We start from the raw sequence: 21394 nt of genomic DNA on the forward strand, positions 1-21394 counted from the left end.
GGCGGGGTCAGGGAGGACAGTGTGGGACTCCAGCAAGAGCTGGCCTTTTTGTCTCGGTCCGTTCCGGCTGCTGTTTGTTAACAAAACACCACAGCCTGGGTGGCTTATCAGCAACAGGAACGTGTTTCTCACAGTTTGGGAGCCAAAAGCCCAAGATGAGGTGCCAGGATGGTCGGTGAGGAGCCCCCCCAGGCCCCAGACTTTTCATTGTGTTCTCATGTGGCAGAAGGCCAGCCTCTCTCTGAAGCCTTTTTTCTTTTTCTTTTTTTTTTTTTCCTTTGGTTTTAGAGAGATCAGTCAGTTTGTTGGCCCACTTATTTATGCATTCATGGTTGATTCTTATTTGTGCCCTGATCAGGGATCAAACCCACAACCTTGGTGTATCAGGATGACCCTCTAGCCTAGGGGTGTCGAACTCAATCAGAGAAGGGGCCAAAATCTAAAATCCAGCCTAAATTGCGGGCCGAATGGTTTACTGAACAGTCATAAACTGTCATTGTGATGGAAACGCAGCGGAGTGCAGTGATGACAGCGCGGTGCGGGCCACATTGCAAGGCCTGGCGGGACGGATTTGGCCCGCGGGCCTTGTGTTTGACACATGTGCTCTAGCCCACTGCACTACCCGGCCAGGGCTCTCCGGAACTTCTTGTGGGCGCTGTGGCCACTCAGGCTCCACAGCCATCAGCGCGAGAGCCTCTGGGCTGGGCTGGGGTGCGGTAGTGTTTGGCTTTCAAGGGATAAATCTAAAGAGGTTTACTTATCCTAAAGGTTCAAAATGAGTCAGTATGACCCGGTGTCTGACTGCGTGTGGAACTTAGCCACCAGGTCCCTGAAGAACAGAAGGCATAGGTTGGGAGTGTGACAGCAGAGGTCCTGACCGCCCTTACAGAGCAGGCCTGCTGTCCTTGGGGCGTCCTGCCGTGGAGACCTGAGGACAGCGCTGGCCAGTCTCCAGGCCTCACTGAGGGTGGAGGGTGGGAAGGGAGGGAGCGGGTCTAGGCCAGAGGACCCGGGGCAGGCTGGGCCTGGTCTGGGGCCTCCTCAGAATTACTGTGACCAGCCTGTCAGAGTTCCGCTGAGTAATCTAATCTCTCTCTCTCTTGTCTGTTTTCTTCTCTCCTTCTCCTTGTTTGTGTGTGTTCTCGCTTGGATTCTCTAGTATAAATCTGTGTTTAGGTCCTACTCCCAGGATTTCGTGCCTCACAACCAAGCTTCCGCACACCCTTTCCTCCCGCCTACCTCCTCTTCCTCTCCGCACTTCCCACCTGTCCACCAGTCTCAGAGCTCGGACTTGGCGCGGCCCCCCGCGGCCAGCCTGCCTCCCAGCACCGCGGACGGGCCTCTTCCTCTTCCATCTTCTCAGGAGAGCACCTTTCATGGGAGCACTGTCTGCCTTCCTCCCGCAGCCTCTCTCCCTGACTCGCCCCAGACGCCTTCGGTGAGAACCGCACACCCGTGGGGCTGCGTGTGTGAGAAAGCCGTGTCGCCGTTAGCGGTCAGTGTGGGCAGCCCGGCTAGTGCGGGTCCCAGGCGGGCAGCCGCTCCCAGAGGTCCCGACCGCGGGCCCGAGCCCCGCACTGGGCCTGCGCCCTGAGTGGCGTCCGTGACGGTGAGCACAAGGCAGAGGACATGGCTCGCGTTGTTTGGCGGCGAGAGGGAGGCGCAGAGGTCACGGACGTGCCTCTGGTTGTGTGCGGTGCTGAGTGCGGGGCCTACTCTCCTGCACCAGCCACGGGCTGCGACCTTCCTCCGGGCAGGCAGGTAGGGCCGAGCAAACAGGCAGGGCATCTTCGCAGCTGCCTCTTTCCCTCCATTATCCCGGCGGAGTGGGCAGGTGGGCCTCTTTGGACAGGATGCCGCAGGAGGCGTGTGAGCCCTGGAACGCCACACGAGGTGGCCAGGCAGCTTTGCGCTCTGCCCTCCCGTGGAAGGAGCGTCCAGCGGGGCTCCCGCAGGCTGCCCGGGCCCGAGGCCGGCTGGAGGCCGTCACATGTGCTTTCCTCTCGTCCTTCTCCCCAGAGTGAAAACGCTAGTGCGGAGGCTGGTGGGGCTGCATACGTCAGTCTGTGCTCCTCTGGCCCGAGCAGCACGGAGCTGGCTCGCTCTCGAGGAGTAAGTAGCCTCGGGCTGCCCTGGCCCAGCTTCTGGCTGGCTGAGCCTCTCGGTCACTAGCAGGCCAGGCCCCGTGGGAAAGGACGTGGCTGCTGTGTAGGTCTTCCCGTGGCTTCCGCTGCTGTGCATGTGGCACTGCTGGAGCCGGGCCGGTGGCTCTTCTGGACTCTGTGGGCAGCGTGCAGATGGCCTGGCCACGTACGGCGTGCTCCGGGGACTTCCTTCTGTCCCATCTGCTAGTGTTGAGGGCACCATGGGGAGGGTCTCTGCCACACGGAGCCCTCCACACCATCACCCCTCTACCTGCCCAGCACCCATTCACCCCTGGCCAGCTGCGCCCCAGCAGCGAGTCTGGAAGGTAGCCCCGCTGTGCCTTTGGCGCCTCCCTCCGAGGACCACCCAACACTGCCACGTTTTACTCTGTCCCCGCTCCAGGCGAGCCAGGCCCAGCAGTTCCATCGGGGAGTCAGCTTCTAGGTTTTGCTGCAGCAAAACATGAGCAAGTTCAAAAGCCTCAAAAGTAACTCTCCCCAAGGGGATCCCCACAGGGTCCCAGAAGTCCACACAGGCTGCCCTGCTCAGAGTTAGCAAGTCCCTGGCGTACTGAGGGGTTTCAGTGCAGTGGGAATTGACCCCGTGTGTGGGAGCTTAGCTGTTTCTCCCCTGGAGTTCTCACCACACCTGTGGCCTCAGGTGCCCCGCCCCCGCCCCTGGCGTTGTCCTGGGCTGGCCCTCCAGAGCCTGCCCCTCCATCTGGTGCATGTTCTATGCCGGCCACTGCGCTGGGCGCCCTCCATGACAATGTCCCACAGGTTCCTGCTGCCGTTCTGTGCTGGCCTGGGTGGCAGATCGGGGTTGTGAGTGCCGTGTTGTCACTGAGTGGAATAGGCGGGTTCCCAGGAAGCAATGAGGCTGCTGGGGGCGGGCTTGCACTCACTCGTACACGGGAGCAGCTAGTCCCTTTGGGCCAGCCCTGGAGTCCATCAAGCACTCGATCCTGAGCGCGGTCTTTAGCCAGGCCAGCGAAGCTTTGCTGCCCTCCACGGCACAGAGCTACGACTCGGGTGTGGGAGGCAGAGCCTTCTGGCTGCGAGGTCTCAGGCAGGGCCCTTCCTTTGTCCCATCCACCGTGTGTGAGGATGGGCAGGATGGCGCCAGCTGAGGGACAGGACCTCGGTGTGGCAGTGCCTGGCTGAGCTTTGCTGAGTGATCGGCTGGGCCATCCTCTCTTCCACAAGGTGGTGGGGAGGGCTTCATCGTGGTTGGCAGCTGGCATGTGTTGTAAGCAGTGGCACCTGCGCTGTGCCAGAGGCAAGATGCTCTGGAGAGGCTGTGATGTCTGTGTAATGAGCCGGGTCCTGGGTGGCCAGCTCACATCTTGGGCCCCCAGGAACCTGCACTCCAAAGCCACCTGTGGGCAGGAATGCTGGGAAGCAGATCAGCCCCCATGGGCACCTGTCAAACCCAGTGCCGACTTCTCTTTTCAGGAATCGCCAGCTGTGAGGGATGGGCACCCCAGAGATCCCTCCTCGGTCGGCAGTGCGCCTGGGAAGGAAAGCGGAGACGGAGAAAGGTAGGAAGTGATCACGGGGCCCGGAGGCCACTGGCAGGGGGCTGCAGCGACCCAAACCCAACTGAGTCCTTAGCCACGGTGCTGCGGTGGGCAGCAAAGCTTCCTTCATTTTGTGTGACTCTCAGTTCTGCGTGCTCAGGGTAGACAGCATGAAAGTACGGAAAACGCAGGGAAACAGGAAAAACCACAAGCAACCCGCCCTGAAGGCCTGCATTCTGTCCTGCAGGCGGCCACTACTTGCTGGTCACCTGCACACCGTTACCCGCCTTACTGCCTGCTGTGGCGGGCTTTAAGGCCCTTGGCAACATCCTCGATCTGGTCCAAGTTCAGGTGCAGTGAGGGAATTAAAAACATCCCCCAAGTTTTTGCTGTTTATAAATACAATGCATATTATGTATTTTTAAACCATTCGACAGTAAGTTACAGAGCGACTCTCAGCTCCTAAATACTCCACATGCCTCCTGAAAACTTTAAATGCCTACCTGATGACAGTATCACGTCACACCTAAGAAAATAATACACTTCCTCATATCAGCACACTACCTTACAGGACCCCGATTCTCCCTAAGTGTCTTGTTCGACTTATTTTTTTGGAACCAAGATCAGTCAGGAGTCATCGTTGCCTTTGGTTGTATGTCCCTTTCACCTCATAGCATTGCAGGGTTAGCGTGAGGCAGGCCTGACCAGTTCTGAGACGGTAGATCTCTCTAGGATGCTCTTACAGGGTGTACTGAGCAGGGCCTGCACCCGCAGCCTCATGGTGGCACCTCTGTGGAGTGTTCCATGCACAGGGTGGGCAAAAGGAGGCTTACAGTCACAAGTACATGCATGAAACACAGTTTATTCCTGTAAAGCTAGGCCATACCCAATGTCATTATCAGGCCCGGCATAAATGGTTGAAGAGGTGGCAAAAATAGCAAGAGACCAAAGGAAACTATTAGGAAGCATCCTCTGGGGGCCCAGCCTGCTCTCAGACACTGTTCCGTGTCCACATACAGTCTGACTCACCTGCCAGCTAGGGTCCCCGGGTGTTGAGTAAGCTGGTGGGCTTTCTGTCTTAACACCTAGTGGCAACGTGTGCCTGTGCCACGTGACAGCCACTCGTGGGTCCCATTAGCTCGTGGGGCCTGAAGGTGCATTCTCAGAGTCCCGATGGCCTTGGGAAGGAAGCAGAGGCGGGCACACTTACTGGTTAGGAGCATTGCTGGGAAGTCCTCTTTCCATAAAAGCCACCCCACAGATGGTCTTGACAGAGAGGCGTGACACAGGTTCCTCCCAAGACCACGCAGTTTTGCTCTGGCCCATCCGTATTGGCACAGGCTTCTGTCTTAGGCACTTGAGGTTTAAATGTGGCCTGTGACCACAAGGGCAGCCAATGCCCACAGTATCCATCTTGAGAATCCTAAGTAGAAATTGGTAATATGGGAGAAAACTCGGGGAAAGTCAGGCATCTATAGATCCATTGCGCATGTCCCCCAATGTCTCCCAGCCACGCACCTGCTCCCCTGGTAGGGGGGTCTCTCCCCCTTTGCTGGGCCACTCCTGCTCGGCTCTTCAGTCTCGGCTTGTCTGCCCCATCCTCAGGAGCTTTCCCTACCTTTGAGACTAGGCTGGGGCCTTCCTTTTATTCTTTATTGATTTCAGAGAGGAAGGGAGAGAGAGTGGTGGAAACATCAATGATGGGAGAGAATCATTGATTGTCTGCTTCCTGCAGAGCCCCTACTGATGAGGATTGAGCCCAAAACTCGGGCATGTGTCCTGACCAGGAATCAGACCATGACTTCCTGGTTCATAGGTCAATGCTCTACTGAGCCACGCTGGCCAGGCGTGTGTCTTCTGCTAGACCCTGCGCCCCAGGACAAGAGCGGGTCTTCGCTTTCACGCTTCCGCTCAGCAATGGCCCTCGGCAATGACGTGGGCAATGGCACTAAGGTCACTTGAACTCTCGCTGGCCATTTGCTGTTCCTCTCCGTAAGCACTGACCGCACGCGGTGGGCCTTAACAGAGTAACTGAGACCAGCACAGAGGGAAATAGACCAGTGGAGCCTTCTCCATCCCCTTGCTGAGCCCTTCTGTTTGCAGCTGGATCATCCAGAGACAGCAGAAATGTCCCACGTCGCCTGGCTCCTGAGGGCGGCGGGCAGCAGGTTTGGCTGCTCCCTGTAGCCCTGGTCAGGGCATGGCCAGGGCTGCACGGCTTCACCTCCAGGGCCTGTGGCATTTGCAGCACAAACCACTTGTCCCTCAGGGCCCTGAAGTCACCAGATGGTCCCGAGTCGGCTCAGTCAGAGGAGGAAGTGGACGAACTGTCCCTCATCGACCACAGTGAGATCATGGCGAGGCTGACGCTCAAGCAAGAGGTGGGTACCTCGCAGGCCTTGGTGCAGAGTCTGGCCAGTGATGAGGCTGAGGGGTTTTGAGGAGACTGTAACCTTGAGGTGTACCAAACAGTAGGCCCACGTGAGGTGTTGGCCCTCCAGGTGGCCGCGGGCCATGGCTCCCCGCACCTCTTCCATCCTGGCTCAGCGGGGCCCCGGCTACCAGGGGTGCGCCAGGTCCCGGCAGATGGATGAGTAACAGGACAAGGTGTGGCATAAATGTCTTGATGACACTGTACTCTCTCCTATGAAGGGCTCCCCAGAAGGACCCGTGACATGACAAGTACACCCCCCACCCCCCCACTCCACCCCGGGGAGCAGATGCAGAATTAGGGCAGCTCGCTGCCCCAGTTATCCTGGGAGAGGCTGGGACAGTCCTGTCTGCCCCCCCGGGGTTCGCTGTCCCCAGAGTGAGAACTGCCCTCCTCGCCTCCCTGACCCATGGGTTGGTGAGCAGGGACAGGTCGAATGGTGCCGGGTCCCCCTGACCCAGGTGTGTCTCAGAGCAGCGTGCCCCAGGCCGGCGATGTCTGGGCACCTCAGGGCCATCCGCCTCCCAGACGAGTTCCACTGGGTGCTTATCTTCCCAGTGGGGCGGGGAGGGGCGTGCCTGGCCTCCGCAGCATGGCCACACCGGTCCCGGCTGAGGAGAGCTGAGGGAGAGGGGCCTGCGGTCTCTGGCACAGCGTCGTTGTGCCATCCCTGCCCGTGGCTCTGAAACCGGCTTCTCCCGGCTGCGCTGTCGTCCTTGCAGGGTGACGATGGGCCCGACGTCCGGGGAGGATCCGGGGACATCCTGCTGGTCCACGCGACCGAGACGGACAGGAAAGGTATGCAGTGCCTCTGCGATGGCCTCTGTCCGGGTCCGCTCCCTGGCTCTGGGCACAAACTGCCGTAGCCGACCATCGGCCTGGCCTCCGCCCTCTCCGCCAGCCCTGAGGGAATCAGGAGGCGGCTCCTCCGGTGGCCTTGCCTGGCACCCGAGCATGCCACTGTGTATCCCAGCAGCGTGCCAAGCTCTGCCCCTTCAACCTGTCCTTGGCGCTCTCGTGTGGAAGTTCCCAGGGTTTGTCCTGGGCCCAGCCTGCTGAAGGCGTTACCTCTGACTTGGCTCCAGAGCTGCCGCTGAGACTGAGTGGCTCTCCGCGCCTGTGACTAAGGCCCTTTGAGTGGTGGGGTGTAAACTCTGCGTCTACCGGGCGGGGCATGTTGCAGCCACCTCGTAACCACACATCCTTCCCTCCAGATCTGGTGCTGTACTGTGAGGCCTTCCTGACCACCTACAGGACCTTCATCACTCCCGAGGAGCTCATCAAGAAGCTGCAATACCGATATCCTTCCCCACCCTCACTGCAGGCCCGGGCTGGAGGGGGCGCGGGCCGTGTCCAGCCTTGGGGCCTCAGGCAGGGCTTCCTCTGTGAGCCTCCTCCCCCTGCCAAAGGGCTGCGGGCGGTGCGCAGTGCCTGGGACAGAGGCCGCGGTGACTCAGACCATTAGGATTGATGCCCTGAGGGCAGGAACCTGGGGGCCCCTGCAGAGACCCAGCAAGTTGGCACCTGCAGCTTCTGAGCTGAGCCCCAGGGCGTTGGGGTGATGGTTGCAAATGTGTGGGATGAGGGAATCGGACTCAAGTGAAAAGCCTTGGGTAGGCATGGCCACAACACCTGGTGGCAGACGTGACTGTGGACAACTGCTCCCCCTCCACATCTCCCCTCGAACCCTTTCCCAGGACCACTGCTTGCAGTCCTGGCCCAGGGCCCATCCTGCCCCAGAGTGGGCCAGCCCAGGGTCCACTGCCTTTTGGACATGCCCTCCAGTCGCAGCCTGTGACTGCCATCTGCTGGACAGCGCTGTCATTTGGGGTAGGAAGTCTGGGGTTCCAGCTCTCCCTTCCATCCTGTGTGCCCTCAGGCTTCCCCTGCTGGCCTCCTGTCTCCCACAGCCGGGCTTCCACTCTCCCCTTGCCCTTGCCCTGGGTCCTGGCCCCTCGGCCCTGCAGTGGACCGTCCTGTCCACAGACACAGGCTCTCTTCAGCCTCACACGTTCAGTTGCTCACAGGCCTGAAGTGGCCAATACTCGTGACTCCCATTGCTGAGCACTCGCTGGTGCTGGGCAGGCTGCTGACAGGCATTCGCACGTCCTCCGACATCCGGGTCACCGGGCAGCGGCAGGCAGAGCGGGGAAGGGCCTGCAGGGGACACAGAAACGTGGCCCTCACGGCAGAAAGCGCAGCCTCGGGCCGGTGGGGTGCTGGAGGGGCCGCTGGAGGGGGCAGGTGATCTCAGGCTCCGGGACTGGCGGCAGGAAACACCTCTGGGCTCTGCACCTCCCCCGCCCGGGGCTTCGGCGTCCCTGACCTCTGTCCTCTACGTGAGGCTCAGCAAGGCAGCCCCTGGCGCTTCAGAAAGTAACTGCGGTTGAACCTGACAGCCAGGCGGGCCGGGCCGGCTGGGCCTGTGGAGACGGCTCTGCAGGCAGGAGAGGGCGTGGCTAAGGACAGTCTGAGGTCTGCCCCCCACCCCTCACTCCCTGGCACATGGTGGCTGGCCAGGGCGGCCCTCGGTGTGAGAACGCTGTTTCTTTAACGCACGCTCCACATACGAGAAGTTCTCTCCCTTCGCCGACAAGTTCAAGAAGCGCGTCAGCAAGAACACGTTCTTCGTGCTGGTGCGGGTGGTGGACGAGCTGTGGTGAGTGCGCTGCCCTCGGATCGCGGGCCTCGGGCGGCTTCCCCTCCCCGCATCCCGCCTGCTCCTCCCCGGCTACGTGACCGCGGTTCTGGACGGGCTCCCAGCCTGCTCTGAGCGGCCGTCCCCGCAGGCCAGCCCTGGCCCTGCCCCGGTACTGGCAGGGCCAGGCTCTGCCCTCCTCGCGTTCGGGCTGCAGTGCCGTTTATTGGCAGCACCCATCACGCCAGCCTCCCAGGCTGGGAAGGAAGTGCCAGGCCCCGCCTTCAAGGTGCTTCCCTTCTGCTAGCACACAGCCCGGCCTGAGCCTCCTGCCTGTGGCAGCTAGTCTGAGGGGCCAGGGCCGTTAGGGAGTCCTCCCCGCAGAGCCAGGAGCTTCCCTGGGGTCCGTCTCAGCCCAGGCCCGGCATGGCCGCCAGGCCTGTCCGGGGCCAGCAAGCATTTGCTGAGAGGACGGTGGTCGCTTGCTACCCCTGGGCCATCCCCCACCTGCGGCAGCAGCGCCGCCCCCCCCCCCACTCCCTCCCGCGGCCCTGCCTCACCTGGTGGCCTGGCCCACAGCCTGGTGGAGCTGACGGAGGAGATCCTGAAGCTGCTGATGGAGCTGGTCTTCCGCTTGGTGTGCAGCGGGGAGCTCAGCCTGGCCCGCGTGCTCCGCAAGAACATCCTGGACAAGGTGGACCAGAAGAAGCTGCTGCGGTGTGCCAACTCCGACCAGCCCCTGGCCGCCAGGGGCGTAGCAGCCAGGTGAGCCGCCCACCGTCTGCCCAGGCCCATCCTGCCCCTGCCCCTCTGGTGAGAGCTGTACCCAGCAGCCACCTCTGCACCCCGTTTCCTCAGTGCACCTCCCAGCCCCAGCCTCACACCCCAGTTCTGCCAGGCCCTGGTGAGGTGGCTCAGGGACAGCTTGGCGGGTTCCCTGGGTGCTGGGCCTCTGCCCGGGTTGTATTGCATGGCGAGACACCTTTAACCAGGATCTGGGGCACCAGGGCGAGTGGCCGCTCACCAGGGCAGGAGACAGGTGGGCGTGCCTTGGGCTGTGGTCAGCTCTGAATTAATTCCTTCCCAGCACTCAGGGGGAGCTGTTAATTCCCCCCCAGCCCTGCTGTGCCATCCTGAACATGCCCCAGACCCTACATGTGGTTCTAGTCTGTGGCCTGCCCTCTACCCCAGCCAGAGATGTTTGTTAGTGACCGTCTTCGCCTGCGTTCCTATGGCACCACCTCTGTCCCCCTGTGCCCTGCGTTCTCTGGCAGCTGAGCTGTACGTGGGCTCACAGGGGCCCTGGAGGACCCGCCAGCAGTGGCAGGAGACAGGGCCAGCACCGGGGTCCAAGCCGTCACTCCCTCCAGCCCTCGCTCCGAGCCCGCTCAGCTCCAGCTGTCCCTGTCCATTCACCTCGGGCGTCTGTCTTCCAGGCCGGGGACCCTGCACGACTTCCACAGCCATGAAATCGCTGAACAGCTGACCCTGCTGGATGCCGAGCTCTTCTATAAAATAGAGGTACGTGTGGGGCAGGGCTCGAGGCGGCTGGCTTGTCCCTAAAGGAGAGAAATTGCCGTCCTCAGCCAGCCAGAGGTCCAGCCCCATCCAGCTTCTTCCTTTTCAGATTCCTGAGGTTTTGCTTTGGGCAAAAGAGCAGAATGAGGAGAAGAGCCCCAACCTGACCCAGTTCACGGAGCACTTCAACAACATGTCCTACTGGTAAGGCCCGGAGCCGCCGGGCAGGTGCGTCCTCAGCGCCTCCGCCTTGCGGGCGCTGACCGAGCGGGCGGCAGAGGAGGCACCTAGAGCAGAGGCTGGTTGCGGACCCCGCGCGCAGGGAAGGGGCCTGGAGCGAGGGCAGCGTCTGCATACGTGGGTGACATGTGCCCCCCGCACTGTCCCGCTGCCAGGCGGGCAGCCTCAGGGCTCCTCACACTGACTGCCCGGAGGCGAGCCTGCAGGAGCGGTGGCCATTGGTACTGTGTGGCCCTTTTCCGTACAGCAAAGCGGAGCCCAGGTTGTGTTAATGATGTAACACGGAACAGGACTCAAAAGCACCCACAGCCTCAGCACCAAAGAGGTGGTCAGGGCGCGGCAGCCGTGCGGTCCTCGCTGCCACCGAGGGGCGCTAAGATTGTTACAGTGCTCCACGGGCTGCTTGCTGGCGAGAAATTAGGTTACCCCTACCTTTCCCTCCTTCCTCCCCAACACTGGGCACGGTCGTCTGTAGGCACACATGGATGGCCCTGAGCCTGGCCTCAGACCCAGCCCTGTGCTGGGCACAGAGGGCTCCCAGCACGCCCCTGGGGTCTGCCTAGGAGGGGGGAGTGGGCCCCACAGACCACAGTCCTCACGGTGGGTCAGTGCAGGTGCCTCCCATGGGCAGAAGGGGCAGCAGAGGGGACCCTTCCTCCCAGGACTGGCGGGGCTGTGGGGGACCACGGCGTCCGGGTCCCGTGAGTCCTTTGTCCTCGCCTTGCCTTGGTGCTGGGTTCTGAGCAGTGCCCCGCTGAGCTGGTCCTGAGGCTGCGAGTCCATCCAGCGGGGCTGGCTCAGCTTCCCAGGAGAGCTCTGCTGGCATCCTCAGAGGCACACGGTCAGAGGGCACCAGCCACCAGATCTTTGTGGCCTGTGGCCTGCCCGTGGATTCTGAGCTGAGAGCCGAGACGGGCTACAGTCGGTGCTGCCAAGCCCAGGGCACTCGCTGCCAGCCATGGAGCGTCCGGCAGGGCCATCTGCACCAGGACCACAGGGGCCTGAGGGAGTGCAGTCCCCTCAGCTCTCCCTCCCGGTCCCTGCAGGGTCCGCTCCATCATCATGCTGCAGGAAAAGGCCCAGGACAGAGAACGGCTGCTCCTCAAGTTCATCAAGATCATGAAGGTAGCGAGCCTGCCCCTTAGCCCTGCCCCGCCCGCCCTCCCCCCTCTTCTCCCCCCTGCCCCCGCCCCGCCCTCACGGCCCGCCTCTCTCCGCAGCACTTACGAAAGCTCAACAACTTCAACTCCTACCTGGCCATCCTCTCGGCGCTGGACTCGGCGCCCATCCGTAGGCTCGAGTGGCAGAAGCAGACCTCGGAGGTGAGCTCAGGACAGGAATGGAGACCTGGGCTGGGTGCCTGCTGCCAGTGCCCTCTGTGTGGCAGGGGCAGCCCACCCCGCCTGCCCTAGTCTCTGACCTGCAGTCCTTGGGCCCTGAGGGGCGTGGCTGGCGCCGGGTGTCACATCACATCGCCCTGCGGCCTGCGCCTCAGGCCGGGCCTTGGTCCCAGTGCGCCCGCTCCTTCCTGCCCTCGGCCTGCGCTTCTCGAAGGCCTGCTCTGGGCGGCTGCAGTGGGCATTGTGGACAGACAGACATGCTGTTGGGTTTTCAGGGTCAGGGGGCCCCCGGGGAAGTGTTGTGAGGTCAGACCCTGAGGAGCAGCCTCCTGGGAAGGGAGAGGAATGCCCATCAGGGCCAGTGGAGAGCAGACTGTGCTGGCGCCTCAGGCAGCAGGACAGGATCAGTGTGGCCAGTGGCCATGTCGCTGTGAGGACTGGCCCCGATCACTGTGGCCTTGGGGGCCTGGCAAGGGACTGGACCTTTATCCATATGGAGGACAAGCCCCAGGGCTGGGCTCTGGCTGGGCCGCCCAGGGCTGCCTGGAGGTGACAGAGGACAGTTAGAAACAGTATTGTTTGGAGAAGTGGGACGTCCGCACCACTTGCCCCAGGAAAGCATGAAGTCCTCAGGAGGCAGGGGGGCTTCTTGGAGAAGGTGACCATCAGTGAGAGGCGCCCACCAGGCAGAAAGGCAGGATCGGCTGAGTCTCGCAGGGAAGAGCCCAGGCTGCGTGCCGGAGCGTGAAGTGAGGTCACCTGGCAGCCGGCGGACTGGGCCTGGAGAGCAGTGAGGACGAAGGAAGGCTCGGAGCTGGATGGCGGTGCAGGGTGGGCGTCAGAGGCTCACTAGGGCTGCAGTCGGGCACAGCCCAGCGGGAGCCCGAGGTCCAGGTCCTGTGCACACGTGGGTGCTGACGGGGAGGAGATGGGGGCCGAGCAGGCACAGCACCTCTGCAGGGTGCTCCAGGGAGTGGCCCCTGAAGAGCGGAGCCCGGTTCTGGGTTGCTGTGTGTGGGTGCCCTCGAGCACTGGCAGAGGGTGGGTGACAACTTGGTCTGCGAGGAGGGGCGGGGCCCACACACCAGTGCTCACACACTCCCCGTCCTGCACAGGGCCTGGCCGAGTACTGCACACTGATTGACAGTTCGTCCTCCTTCCGCGCCTACCGGGCCGCCCTCTCGGAGGTGGAGCCGCCGTGCATCCCGTACCTGTGAGTAGACCCCTGCCCGGCTTGCCCCTCGGTTGCTCTGGGATGCTGTATTGGGCGCCCTGAGGAACCCGCGCTAAGGGTTCCCACCAGGACATTTATACTGTCTTATCTCTGAGTTGTGCAGCACGGAGAGCCTGTTACTTTTAAGCAGAACCGTGGGGTCCAGTGAAAAGGTTCCGTCCCCCTGCCCTGTTCCCTCTCCCTGGCCTGCAGGCAGCGCAGACCGGTGGCAGCATCCTTCTCCCGCAGTACACTGTGCCATGTTCCAGCAGGCCTCAAACTCAGCCCCGGTCACCCCAGCAACCCTGAGAGCACTGGGCATGAAGCAGCTCAGAGAGTGTGCCCCCCATGTGGCCCTGGCAGAGGGAGTCCATAGGTGCTTCCTGGGAAGGGATCCTGTGGTCAGTAAATGCAGGAAGTGGCGGAAAATGAAAGCTAGACAGGCTTCTGTTGCAGGTCTTATCAGAGCTTAGTAGGCTAGTGGGCACAGTCTCTGAAAGGGGTGGGAGAGTCAGGCGGCACTGCCCACGACTGGGCGTCTGATGGGATGTCTCTCAGAGACGAAGATCGGACAGCCGACTCCCCTTCCAGCCTCCCGGCCTCACTACACTACTCCCTTTCCCGCGGGCGCTCGGTAGCAGGTCCCTGGGCCCTCGGGCAGGGCCTCCCAGGTGGAGGGACTGCCATCACTGGTCACATGGCTTCGCGTCCTGCGTTAGAGGCACCTGCTAACGAGGGCTCTGTCTCCGCCCACTCCCAGCGTGGGGTCCTGTTCGTTTATGAGCTTTACGTGAGCAAGCCCACGCTCTGCGGCTTCTGCTGCAGCATTCAGGTCCCCGACGGGCCTCCCAGGCCGGACGGCCACCGAGGCCTCTGCAGCGGGCAGGCCTCCGAGGCTCCTCCGGGACCTGAGCTGGCTTTCCCGGGACCCAGGGTCTGGGAGCCGGGACTTCCGCTGGGGAAAACACGCCTCTCAGAGCGCTGGTGGCTTCATAGTTTTTCAGGCACCGCCCCGGGGCCGGGGCAGCATCAGCGCTGGCTTGTCCTGTGGCTCAGCCAGCCTGCCTGGGCGGCAGCCACCCGAGTCACCTGAGGGTCACGGGCTCTCGTCCTCCAGGGGGCTCATCCTGCAGGACCTCACCTTCGTGCACCTGGGGAACCCGGACTACATTGACGGCAAAGTGAACTTTTCCAAACGGTGGCAGCAGTTCAACATCCTGGACGGCATGCGCTGCTTCCAGCAGGCGTGAGTGCGCCCCCAGCCCCGGGGCCTGAGCAGAGACGGGAGATGGCGAGGACTAGGCTGTCAGGAGGCCAGAGAAAGGGCCCGCGGGGCTCAGCACAGGATGGCAGCCAGCCCGTCCCCTTTTCCCAGACAGGAAGCTGGTGGCTGGTCTTGCTGGCACACTGTGGCCCACCAGATGCCAGTGGGTGGGCCCACCATCAGCGGCCCCCAGGGTGGGCCTCGGCACGAGTGGGCCTGAGGAACAGGTCTCCCTGCAGCACCTGAGAGGGCAGCCCGAGGCAGGGATGCTGTTTGGGGAGACCTTGCGGGAAGCGGGGCCCAGCTTTAGGGTCTAGTGTGGGAGAGCTCGTATCCCCCAGAGGCCGTCGGCCGAGGGCGCCTGCCTCAGCGATTGGCTGGGCGTGGGGGGCTGCCTGGAACGGTCGTGGGCGCTCACTGGCTGCCTTCCTCCCCACAGGCACTATGACATCCGGAGGAACGACGACATCATCAACTTCTTCAATGACTTCAGTGACCACCTGGCCGAGGAGGCCCTCTGGGAACTCTCCCTGAAAATCAAGCCCAGGAACATAACCAGGAGGAAAACAGACCGGGAGGAGAAGACCTAAGGGCAGCTGCGTGCGCAAGGCGGACGCTCACAGAGGCTCAGAGTGCGGCTCCGAGACCCGAGGGGACTTTGGACCTGTGTGTGGCAGCAGCGCGGTTCCGGCCCCAGCCGGGGGCCGGCCGGGCAGGAGCCCCGAGTGCGGGCAGCTCCCTGCCTCCTTCCTCCCACAAGCGGAGCCACGGCCGGCACGGAGCCAGCAGGCAGGTCTCGTTGCCGATTGTGAACTGGTGGTGTTCTCATTTGGTTTCTGCTTTCACGTCCGTCTTCCCCCTCCCGTCCCGCCTGATCCCCTCCCACCTGGGAGCCGCGAGTCTGCCCTCCTGACTTCAGGGTCCGGGTCTGCTGAAATGAGGAATGAGTGGAGGCTCAGGACCCACCCGGGGGCCGTGAGAGAAGGGACAGTTAGCTCGGTGGGCAGAGAGCAGAGCAGGCTTAGCTGGGCTCCTCCTCTCCAGCCCTGCTTTTTAAGATGGCGGATGGGGCACTGCCCGCCTGGCCCTCTAGGTACGACAGGTGGCCTCAGCAGCCGAGCTCAGGAGGTACTGGCCCCTAGCACCGCCCTCAGCCTGCAGGCACCTGGGCTGCTGGCCATGCAGTAAGGGGCAGTGGCTGCCCTCTCTCTGCCCTTATCCCTCCCACCCCATCACCTGGCACTGGGGGAGCTGGGAAGAGGAGGCTGGAGCAGGAGAGGACTTTACCATCCAAGAAATGCATTTTACCTGAGCTGGGTTCGTAGCTCTTGGGTGAGTTAATTCAGAGAGAGGGGAGTACAGGGGCGTTTCTGTCCAGGGGAGGCCTCTGGCCCCCGCCTGTCGCTTGCTGTGTGCCTTAAACTCCATCTCCTGCCCCTCCGGCCCATGGGCTCCCCTCCTTCCGTGCTCCATCCTGTGGGTGTCAGGACTCCTCACTGGTGTCCCCCCTGCTGTTGGCTCGCCCCTGGGAGGGACGGTGTCCCTGGGAGGCCAGGGTCTGGGCTGCCCAGCCACACCCCAGGGCAGGCTCGCCCTCCCACCAGGAAAGCGTCTGAGAACAGTGCTCTCTGTCCTCCCGTGCAAACCACACTCGCTGCTGAGGTGACAATCGAGGCCAGGTCTGCAGGCCGCTCTCAGGTGCCAGCCGGAGCCCCCACGCGCCCTGGGCTCCGATGGGCCTGCCTCTGCGCCCTGCTGCGCGGGTGGACGCTTGCCTGTCCTGGGGTCGGCACCTGGTCACGCAAACTCCAGGACTAAGTGCTTAGCCCCGAACAAAGAGCAGGAGAGAGCAACACCCGTTGGTGATCTAGATTGTGTGTATAGAGAAGCCGTGTCACTTTGAGTCCTTCGTGGTTGGATGAGCTGTTATCAGGAGCACGGCTGCCTGGCTTCCGTCTGTCCTGTGTGAGGGGGAGGCTGAGATGTCGGTTACGGTCCCTCTGGCGGTGGTCCTGCCGGCCGCGGCCAGAACATGTCACTTTACTATTTAAGAGTGTGTGTGAGTCACTGTTCACTACAGTGCAGTGTGGGGTGGTTTCTAGGCTGTGCTCGTTCCTCAGTCCTCGTCTGTCTTCCCCAGCTGCCCGCTCTGCTGCTGTGCTGCCCTCGGGGCTCCTAGCGTGGGAACTTGGGAGCACCACAGGCCAAGACTCGGCCTCAGAAACAGCCTCTCTCGGACGAGGCGTGTCTGAGCTGGTGGGAGGGGGTCGGGCTCCACTCCCTCGGTTCAGGAGTGGCCCTGCCCCCGCCCTCGGTGGTCTGCGCAGAGGGGCAGGCCCCAGAGTGCGGACAGCAGGTGCAGTGAGTGTGAGCTCACTGGCCGCGGGCTGCCCACACGTTCCTCTTGGCTCCGGGAGTTACCAAACTCCGTGCCAGCACCGCAGCCTGCCGTGAGCTGTGTGTCTTGGGGACAGCGGATGGGACTTGATCTTCAGGACAGACAGACACGAGCAGGACGGTCGGGTTCCCTGCAGTGGGTAGAGCCAGGAGAGGGCAGGCGGGCGCCGTGTCCGAGCCGAACCTGAGCAGCACCTCCCCCCAGTGTTACGTTGTAATATATCTTCCCCACTAACGGCGGATGGGGGTCTCCCCGCAGACATTTCAATGTGTACTTTTATATGAGGAAATAAACAGACGCAGCCATCTGCCCGTGTGCCCCCGCGTGTCAGTGATGGTTCTTCCTTTCTGCGCTCCTCCCACTGCCTGCTGTTGGGGTGAGTCCCCCACACTAGCCCGTCAGAGGCCTGCGCTCCGTCCGCCCCCGAGGGCTCTGTCCGTGCACAAGGCCTGGCTTCGGGCGCGGTGCCATTGGTGTCCCCAGGGGGTGAGAAGCAGCCCCCCCCCCTCAGGCCACCCCAGCTGTCCCCGGGCACATCGCTCTGGAACCCGGCGAGGTCGGGCCTGGGCCTTGAGTCTGCGTGCTCGGAACGTGGAGGGACGCGGCTCCCGGCTAATGGGCTGTCAGCCAGTGGCCGTGGGTACGCGGGGCCTTCTCTGTCCCAGCTGCTCAGCTGTAGGGCCCTCCCAGCTTCGACCTCGCAAGCTCAGCCAGTCGCCGCCTGTGTCCGCTGAGCTGTTGCCCCTGGTACTACTCGCCCAGCATGAGGTGGGCACCATGCACTTTGCAAACAGCTTTACCCATTGCATCCTCTTTACTGTCACACGAGGGAACACCAAACCACGGTAAGTGCTGCCAAGAAGGGGTACTTGGCCTTACACGATGATCTGGGGTGAAATCCACATGGATAGCAGGTCCTCACAGGCATAACAGGTAACAGCGGGCGCCAGTCTCCCTCAAGCCCCGAGAACAGCAAGGGAAACACTGCTCGCCTCCTTGCGTGAGTAGAAGACAATCTTGGCATCCAATCCAGACAAGGACAGCGTGAGAAAATCACAGGCGAGTGCTGGCGCAGAGGCGCCAGCGTAACCTTAGCAACCCCCGCCCGGCACTGGAAAACCAGTCCTCCCTGACCACTGGGTGCATCCGCAACGCAAGGACGGAGCGACGTTCGTATGTTGGCGACGTGCTTGGGCCCCCACGCGCCCTCACTAAGGCCCGCCAGTCCTTGTCCCAGGTCCAGGCCTGCGGGCCGCTGCTGGCGGTTCTGCAGAAGGGGGATGGATGTCCCCTCGTTAAGTTAAGAATGGAACTGCCTTTCACCCATCGATCCCTGTCTGGGTAAATATCCGAAGAAAGCCCTGGCACATGTCTACAACGGAATGCCACCACTCAGCCCCAGCAGGAGGCAGTCTGACCATTTGCACAGCATGGACAGACTAGAGGGTGTGCTGGTGAGGTAAGTCAGACAAATACCGTACTGCTCACTGGCACTGGGAGTCTGAAGAACAACATGCAGAGTGTGGGTGTGCCTCTTTCCCGGCCGCGGCGGGCTCCAGGGGCTGGCACGCAGAGTCCCGAGTGGAGAACCCAGACCCCACCGCCCACCCTGGACTTGGTGTGAACGAAGAGGGAGCTGTGCCAGCTGAGCTGCCGCAGAGCTCACACATCTCCGCACTTCCTCGCCGCCCCGAAGGCAGTGAGCAGTGAAGGAAGGACACTCAGAACCACCTCCATGGCCAGACTTCAAAAACGGCGCCAGCTTGAGCAGGCACGTCAGACAGAGAATCCAGAGAGCTGGTGACAGGCTCAGTGTCGCCAGTCATCAGAGAAACGCCAGTCAGAGCCACTGCGCTGCCCACAGCCTCCCCCAGAGGGCAGCCTCGCCCTGGGCTAAGGTGGTACTGCCACGGCTTCCGGGAAGCCTTCCTCGTCACTCAGCACGAACCACTGTGCCACACCAGCTCCCCACAGACATTCTCACCCTGCGCCAGCCGTTCTCTCTCCTGCACACAGTGCCCCAGCCTCTCCCTCCCTTCACTGAGCCTCTGGAGGACTGTCCTTCACCACGCCGTCGAGCCCAAAAACGGCCTACCGAATCCACAAGCAGTGCGTTCTCCTCAGGTACCTTTACCAACGCCACGTGTGGATCCCATCATCAAGGTCAGCCCTGCGTAGAGCAACCGCTCCTAGTCCCGGGGCAGCCTCTGCCAGCAGTCTGCAGCTTCCTTTCACTGTCCTTCGCACGTGTGTGCACGTAAGTATATGGCACGACGTCACGGACAGACCCCACAGTCTGCTTCCCACCAGGAACATTTTCCCAACCTAGCGAGGACCCGGCCCACTCTGGCCCCGAGCGATGCTTCTCTGGCTCTGTGGGACTCGGATCACTCGGTCCCTCCCTCTCTGGCTTTCCAGATTCCCGGGGCCTCCCCAGCATCCTGAGCTACACGGACCCTCCTGGGCTCTGTGAGGATCTTCTCTCCCCTCCCCCTAGCTCTGTAACCCAGCTGGAGTGCGCGTTATCCCATACTCTGCTTATTCTGAGCCCTCCTCGACCCGCTCCATTAAGAGGCCATTTTGATGGGGTGGTAACTCCCACACACACTGGGGACGTCTCCCGTGTCCTATTGGCCGTGCTGTCGGGGGTTGTAGCTCTGTGATAAGCTTTGGTGTCCAGGGAAGACAGTCCCCTCATTCAATTCTCTAAAAAATTGTCCGTTTTTACACATCTCCCTTTTGTTTTTAAAAACGTGTGTGATAGTTTTAAAACAAGAAATCGGTTTTCTTGTTGGGATTTCATTAAATCTCTAAAAATGCTACATATTCTTATACTACATCTTTCTATCCAAGTATTTTGTTCAATTTTATATATACAGGGTGTCCCCCAAAATGTAAATACACACTCTGAGTAGTGTTTATTAGAATAAGTTTCATTTTCAAATTTGAGCTATCAGCCGTTAATGTGTATATGCATTTGGGGACCTGCTGTAGATATAAAGTTACATGTATAATTAAAAGTCATTTCTTTACTTGGGCCCAGATCATCTTGTCAAACTTATTTCTAGATTTTATTGTTTTATCACTACTATGAGTGGAATTTTTAATTTTTTTCCCATTTTAACTGATTATTGCTAATGACTATCACATTTATTTTATATCCAACTATTTTACTGAGGTATTCTAATTTTTTCATTGATTCTTGGATATTACAGCTAGAAAATCATTTTTTCTCTTTTGACAGAGACTGCAGGTTTCATATCACAAACTTCACTTACCGTATTTTTCGGACCATAAGACGCACTTTTTTCCCCCCAGAAGTGGGGGGGGGAAAGTCCCTGTGTCTTATGGTCCAAATATAGCCTACACATATACTGTAAAAAAAGTTTTTTTACTTGCCCGGCTCTGTGTGGTCTCTGTGTGCTTGCCCGGCTCTAAATGGTTCTAAATGCTGCTGTTTACTTTACAGGGTTGATTACATGTGTTTATGACTGTGATGTTGGGTTTTAATGCACATAAAATATTTTAGGACACTATTTGTTTCAGAATCTTTTTTTCTTCATTTCCCTTCTCTAAAAACTGGTGCGTCTTATGGTCCGGTGCGTCTTATGGTCCGAAAAATACGGTAGCTGTTCTTACGTTAGCTAGAACCTTAACACAATGTGGAACAGCAGAGACGCTAGGGGCTGCCATGGATGGCGCTGTATAACCGTTTCTAATGGTGTTAGTAGTTCCCATTTAATGTGCTATGTCTAGCTGACTCTGAGCTGCCCTCTGAAGACGCCCGGGCTTCGACCCCACAGAGCAGGGAGGCAGGATTCTCTCCTCGGAGGTCACCTAGGTCAGTGGGAGTGGCTGCCACTGTGGGTCCCACACGTCCTCCACAGTTCCTTCTCCTCTGGGCCTCACGGGAGAGCCCAGGAGGTACCTGCATGCGAGTGACAGCTGTCTGCATCACCGACGTCCTGGTCCAGCTCCCGGCATCTCCAGGGCTGTGCGGGCGTCTCCTCCGCCCGGTGCAGGCAGCACCCAGAGGCGCAGGGAGCAGGCGGTTTAACACGAGCTGCCGGTCTCCGGCTCAGCGGGCCTCCCTCCTCTCCGTGCCTGAGTCACCGGCGCCTTGAGAATCTGGTGAAAGCTCTGGACCCTCCCAGGGAGTGCCCTTCAGTGAACGGCCTCCCAGCTGCAGAGTGGGAGGCGCCTGGCTGCCCTGCCGCTCACCCTGCCCTGCCCTCCCCTCAGGCTGGGGAAGGCCCTATGGGAACCGGCACTGCTGGCACCCACTGGTCCAGGGCAGGCTGTGCCACGGCCCCTTACGGAGGAGGAGAGCCCAGTCTCCTTGAGCAGCGAGAAGCCCTAAAGGTCAGGACTGTCTTTGGGGCTGCGGACTGACCAGCCAAGGAAGTTACTGTTGGTCACAGTGCCCCTGCTGGTGAGTCCAAGAGGGAGGTGTGGGGGGTCCAGCTGTTGCCCCCCCTTTGCAGATGAGGAAACAGATGCGTGGCCTTGGATTCTGGGTGCCACGGGGCCAGCATGAGAGCCTGTCTGTCCTAGGATGGGACAGGGCCTGACCTACCAGCCAGGAGCTACTGGGGGCTGAAGCCACGCCCACCAGCTCCATGGGGACCCGAACCCACAGACCTGACCAACGGACAAGGCTGGGGCAGGAGGCCCCGTGTGCAGTGCCC

At 61.0% G+C, this 21394-nt stretch overlaps 1 protein-coding gene across 13 annotated transcripts in view; it reads left to right on the plus strand.

The window, feature by feature from the left end:
- The window catches only part of RAPGEF1 (Rap guanine nucleotide exchange factor 1), a 94232-nt gene extending 75779 nt beyond the window's left edge, over positions 1–18453 (plus strand). For 7 of the 13 annotated variants that reach the window (XM_036420455.2, XM_036420457.2, XM_036420460.2 and 4 more), the window contains 15 exons: positions 1160–1438; positions 2020–2112; positions 3600–3685; positions 5934–6045; positions 6818–6893; positions 7310–7394; positions 8662–8754; positions 9313–9498; positions 10170–10254; positions 10361–10455; positions 11538–11616; positions 11712–11813; positions 12947–13044; positions 14162–14290; positions 14748–18453. In XM_036420455.2, the coding sequence (XP_036276348.1) occupies positions 1160–1438; positions 2020–2112; positions 3600–3685; positions 5934–6045; positions 6818–6893; positions 7310–7394; positions 8662–8754; positions 9313–9498; positions 10170–10254; positions 10361–10455; positions 11538–11616; positions 11712–11813; positions 12947–13044; positions 14162–14290; positions 14748–14898 (1749 nt within the window). In that variant the 3' untranslated portion in view covers positions 14899–18453. Of the gene's footprint in view, positions 1–1159; positions 1439–2019; positions 2113–3599; positions 3686–5933; positions 6046–6817; positions 6894–7309; positions 7395–8661; positions 8755–9312; positions 9499–10169; positions 10255–10360; positions 10456–11537; positions 11617–11711; positions 11814–11986; positions 12152–12946; positions 13045–14161; positions 14291–14747 lie in introns of those variants that run through there. The other 6 variants (XM_036420464.2, XM_036420465.2, XM_036420466.2 and 3 more) reach the window with 3 other exon arrangements.
- The last annotated feature ends 2941 nt before the right edge of the window (positions 18454–21394 follow it).

Source organism: Pipistrellus kuhlii, unplaced genomic scaffold, assembly GCF_014108245.1.
Source record: "Pipistrellus kuhlii isolate mPipKuh1 unplaced genomic scaffold, mPipKuh1.p scaffold_m20_p_68, whole genome shotgun sequence".
In the NCBI taxonomy this organism is placed as follows: Eukaryota; Metazoa; Chordata; class Mammalia; order Chiroptera; family Vespertilionidae; genus Pipistrellus; species Pipistrellus kuhlii.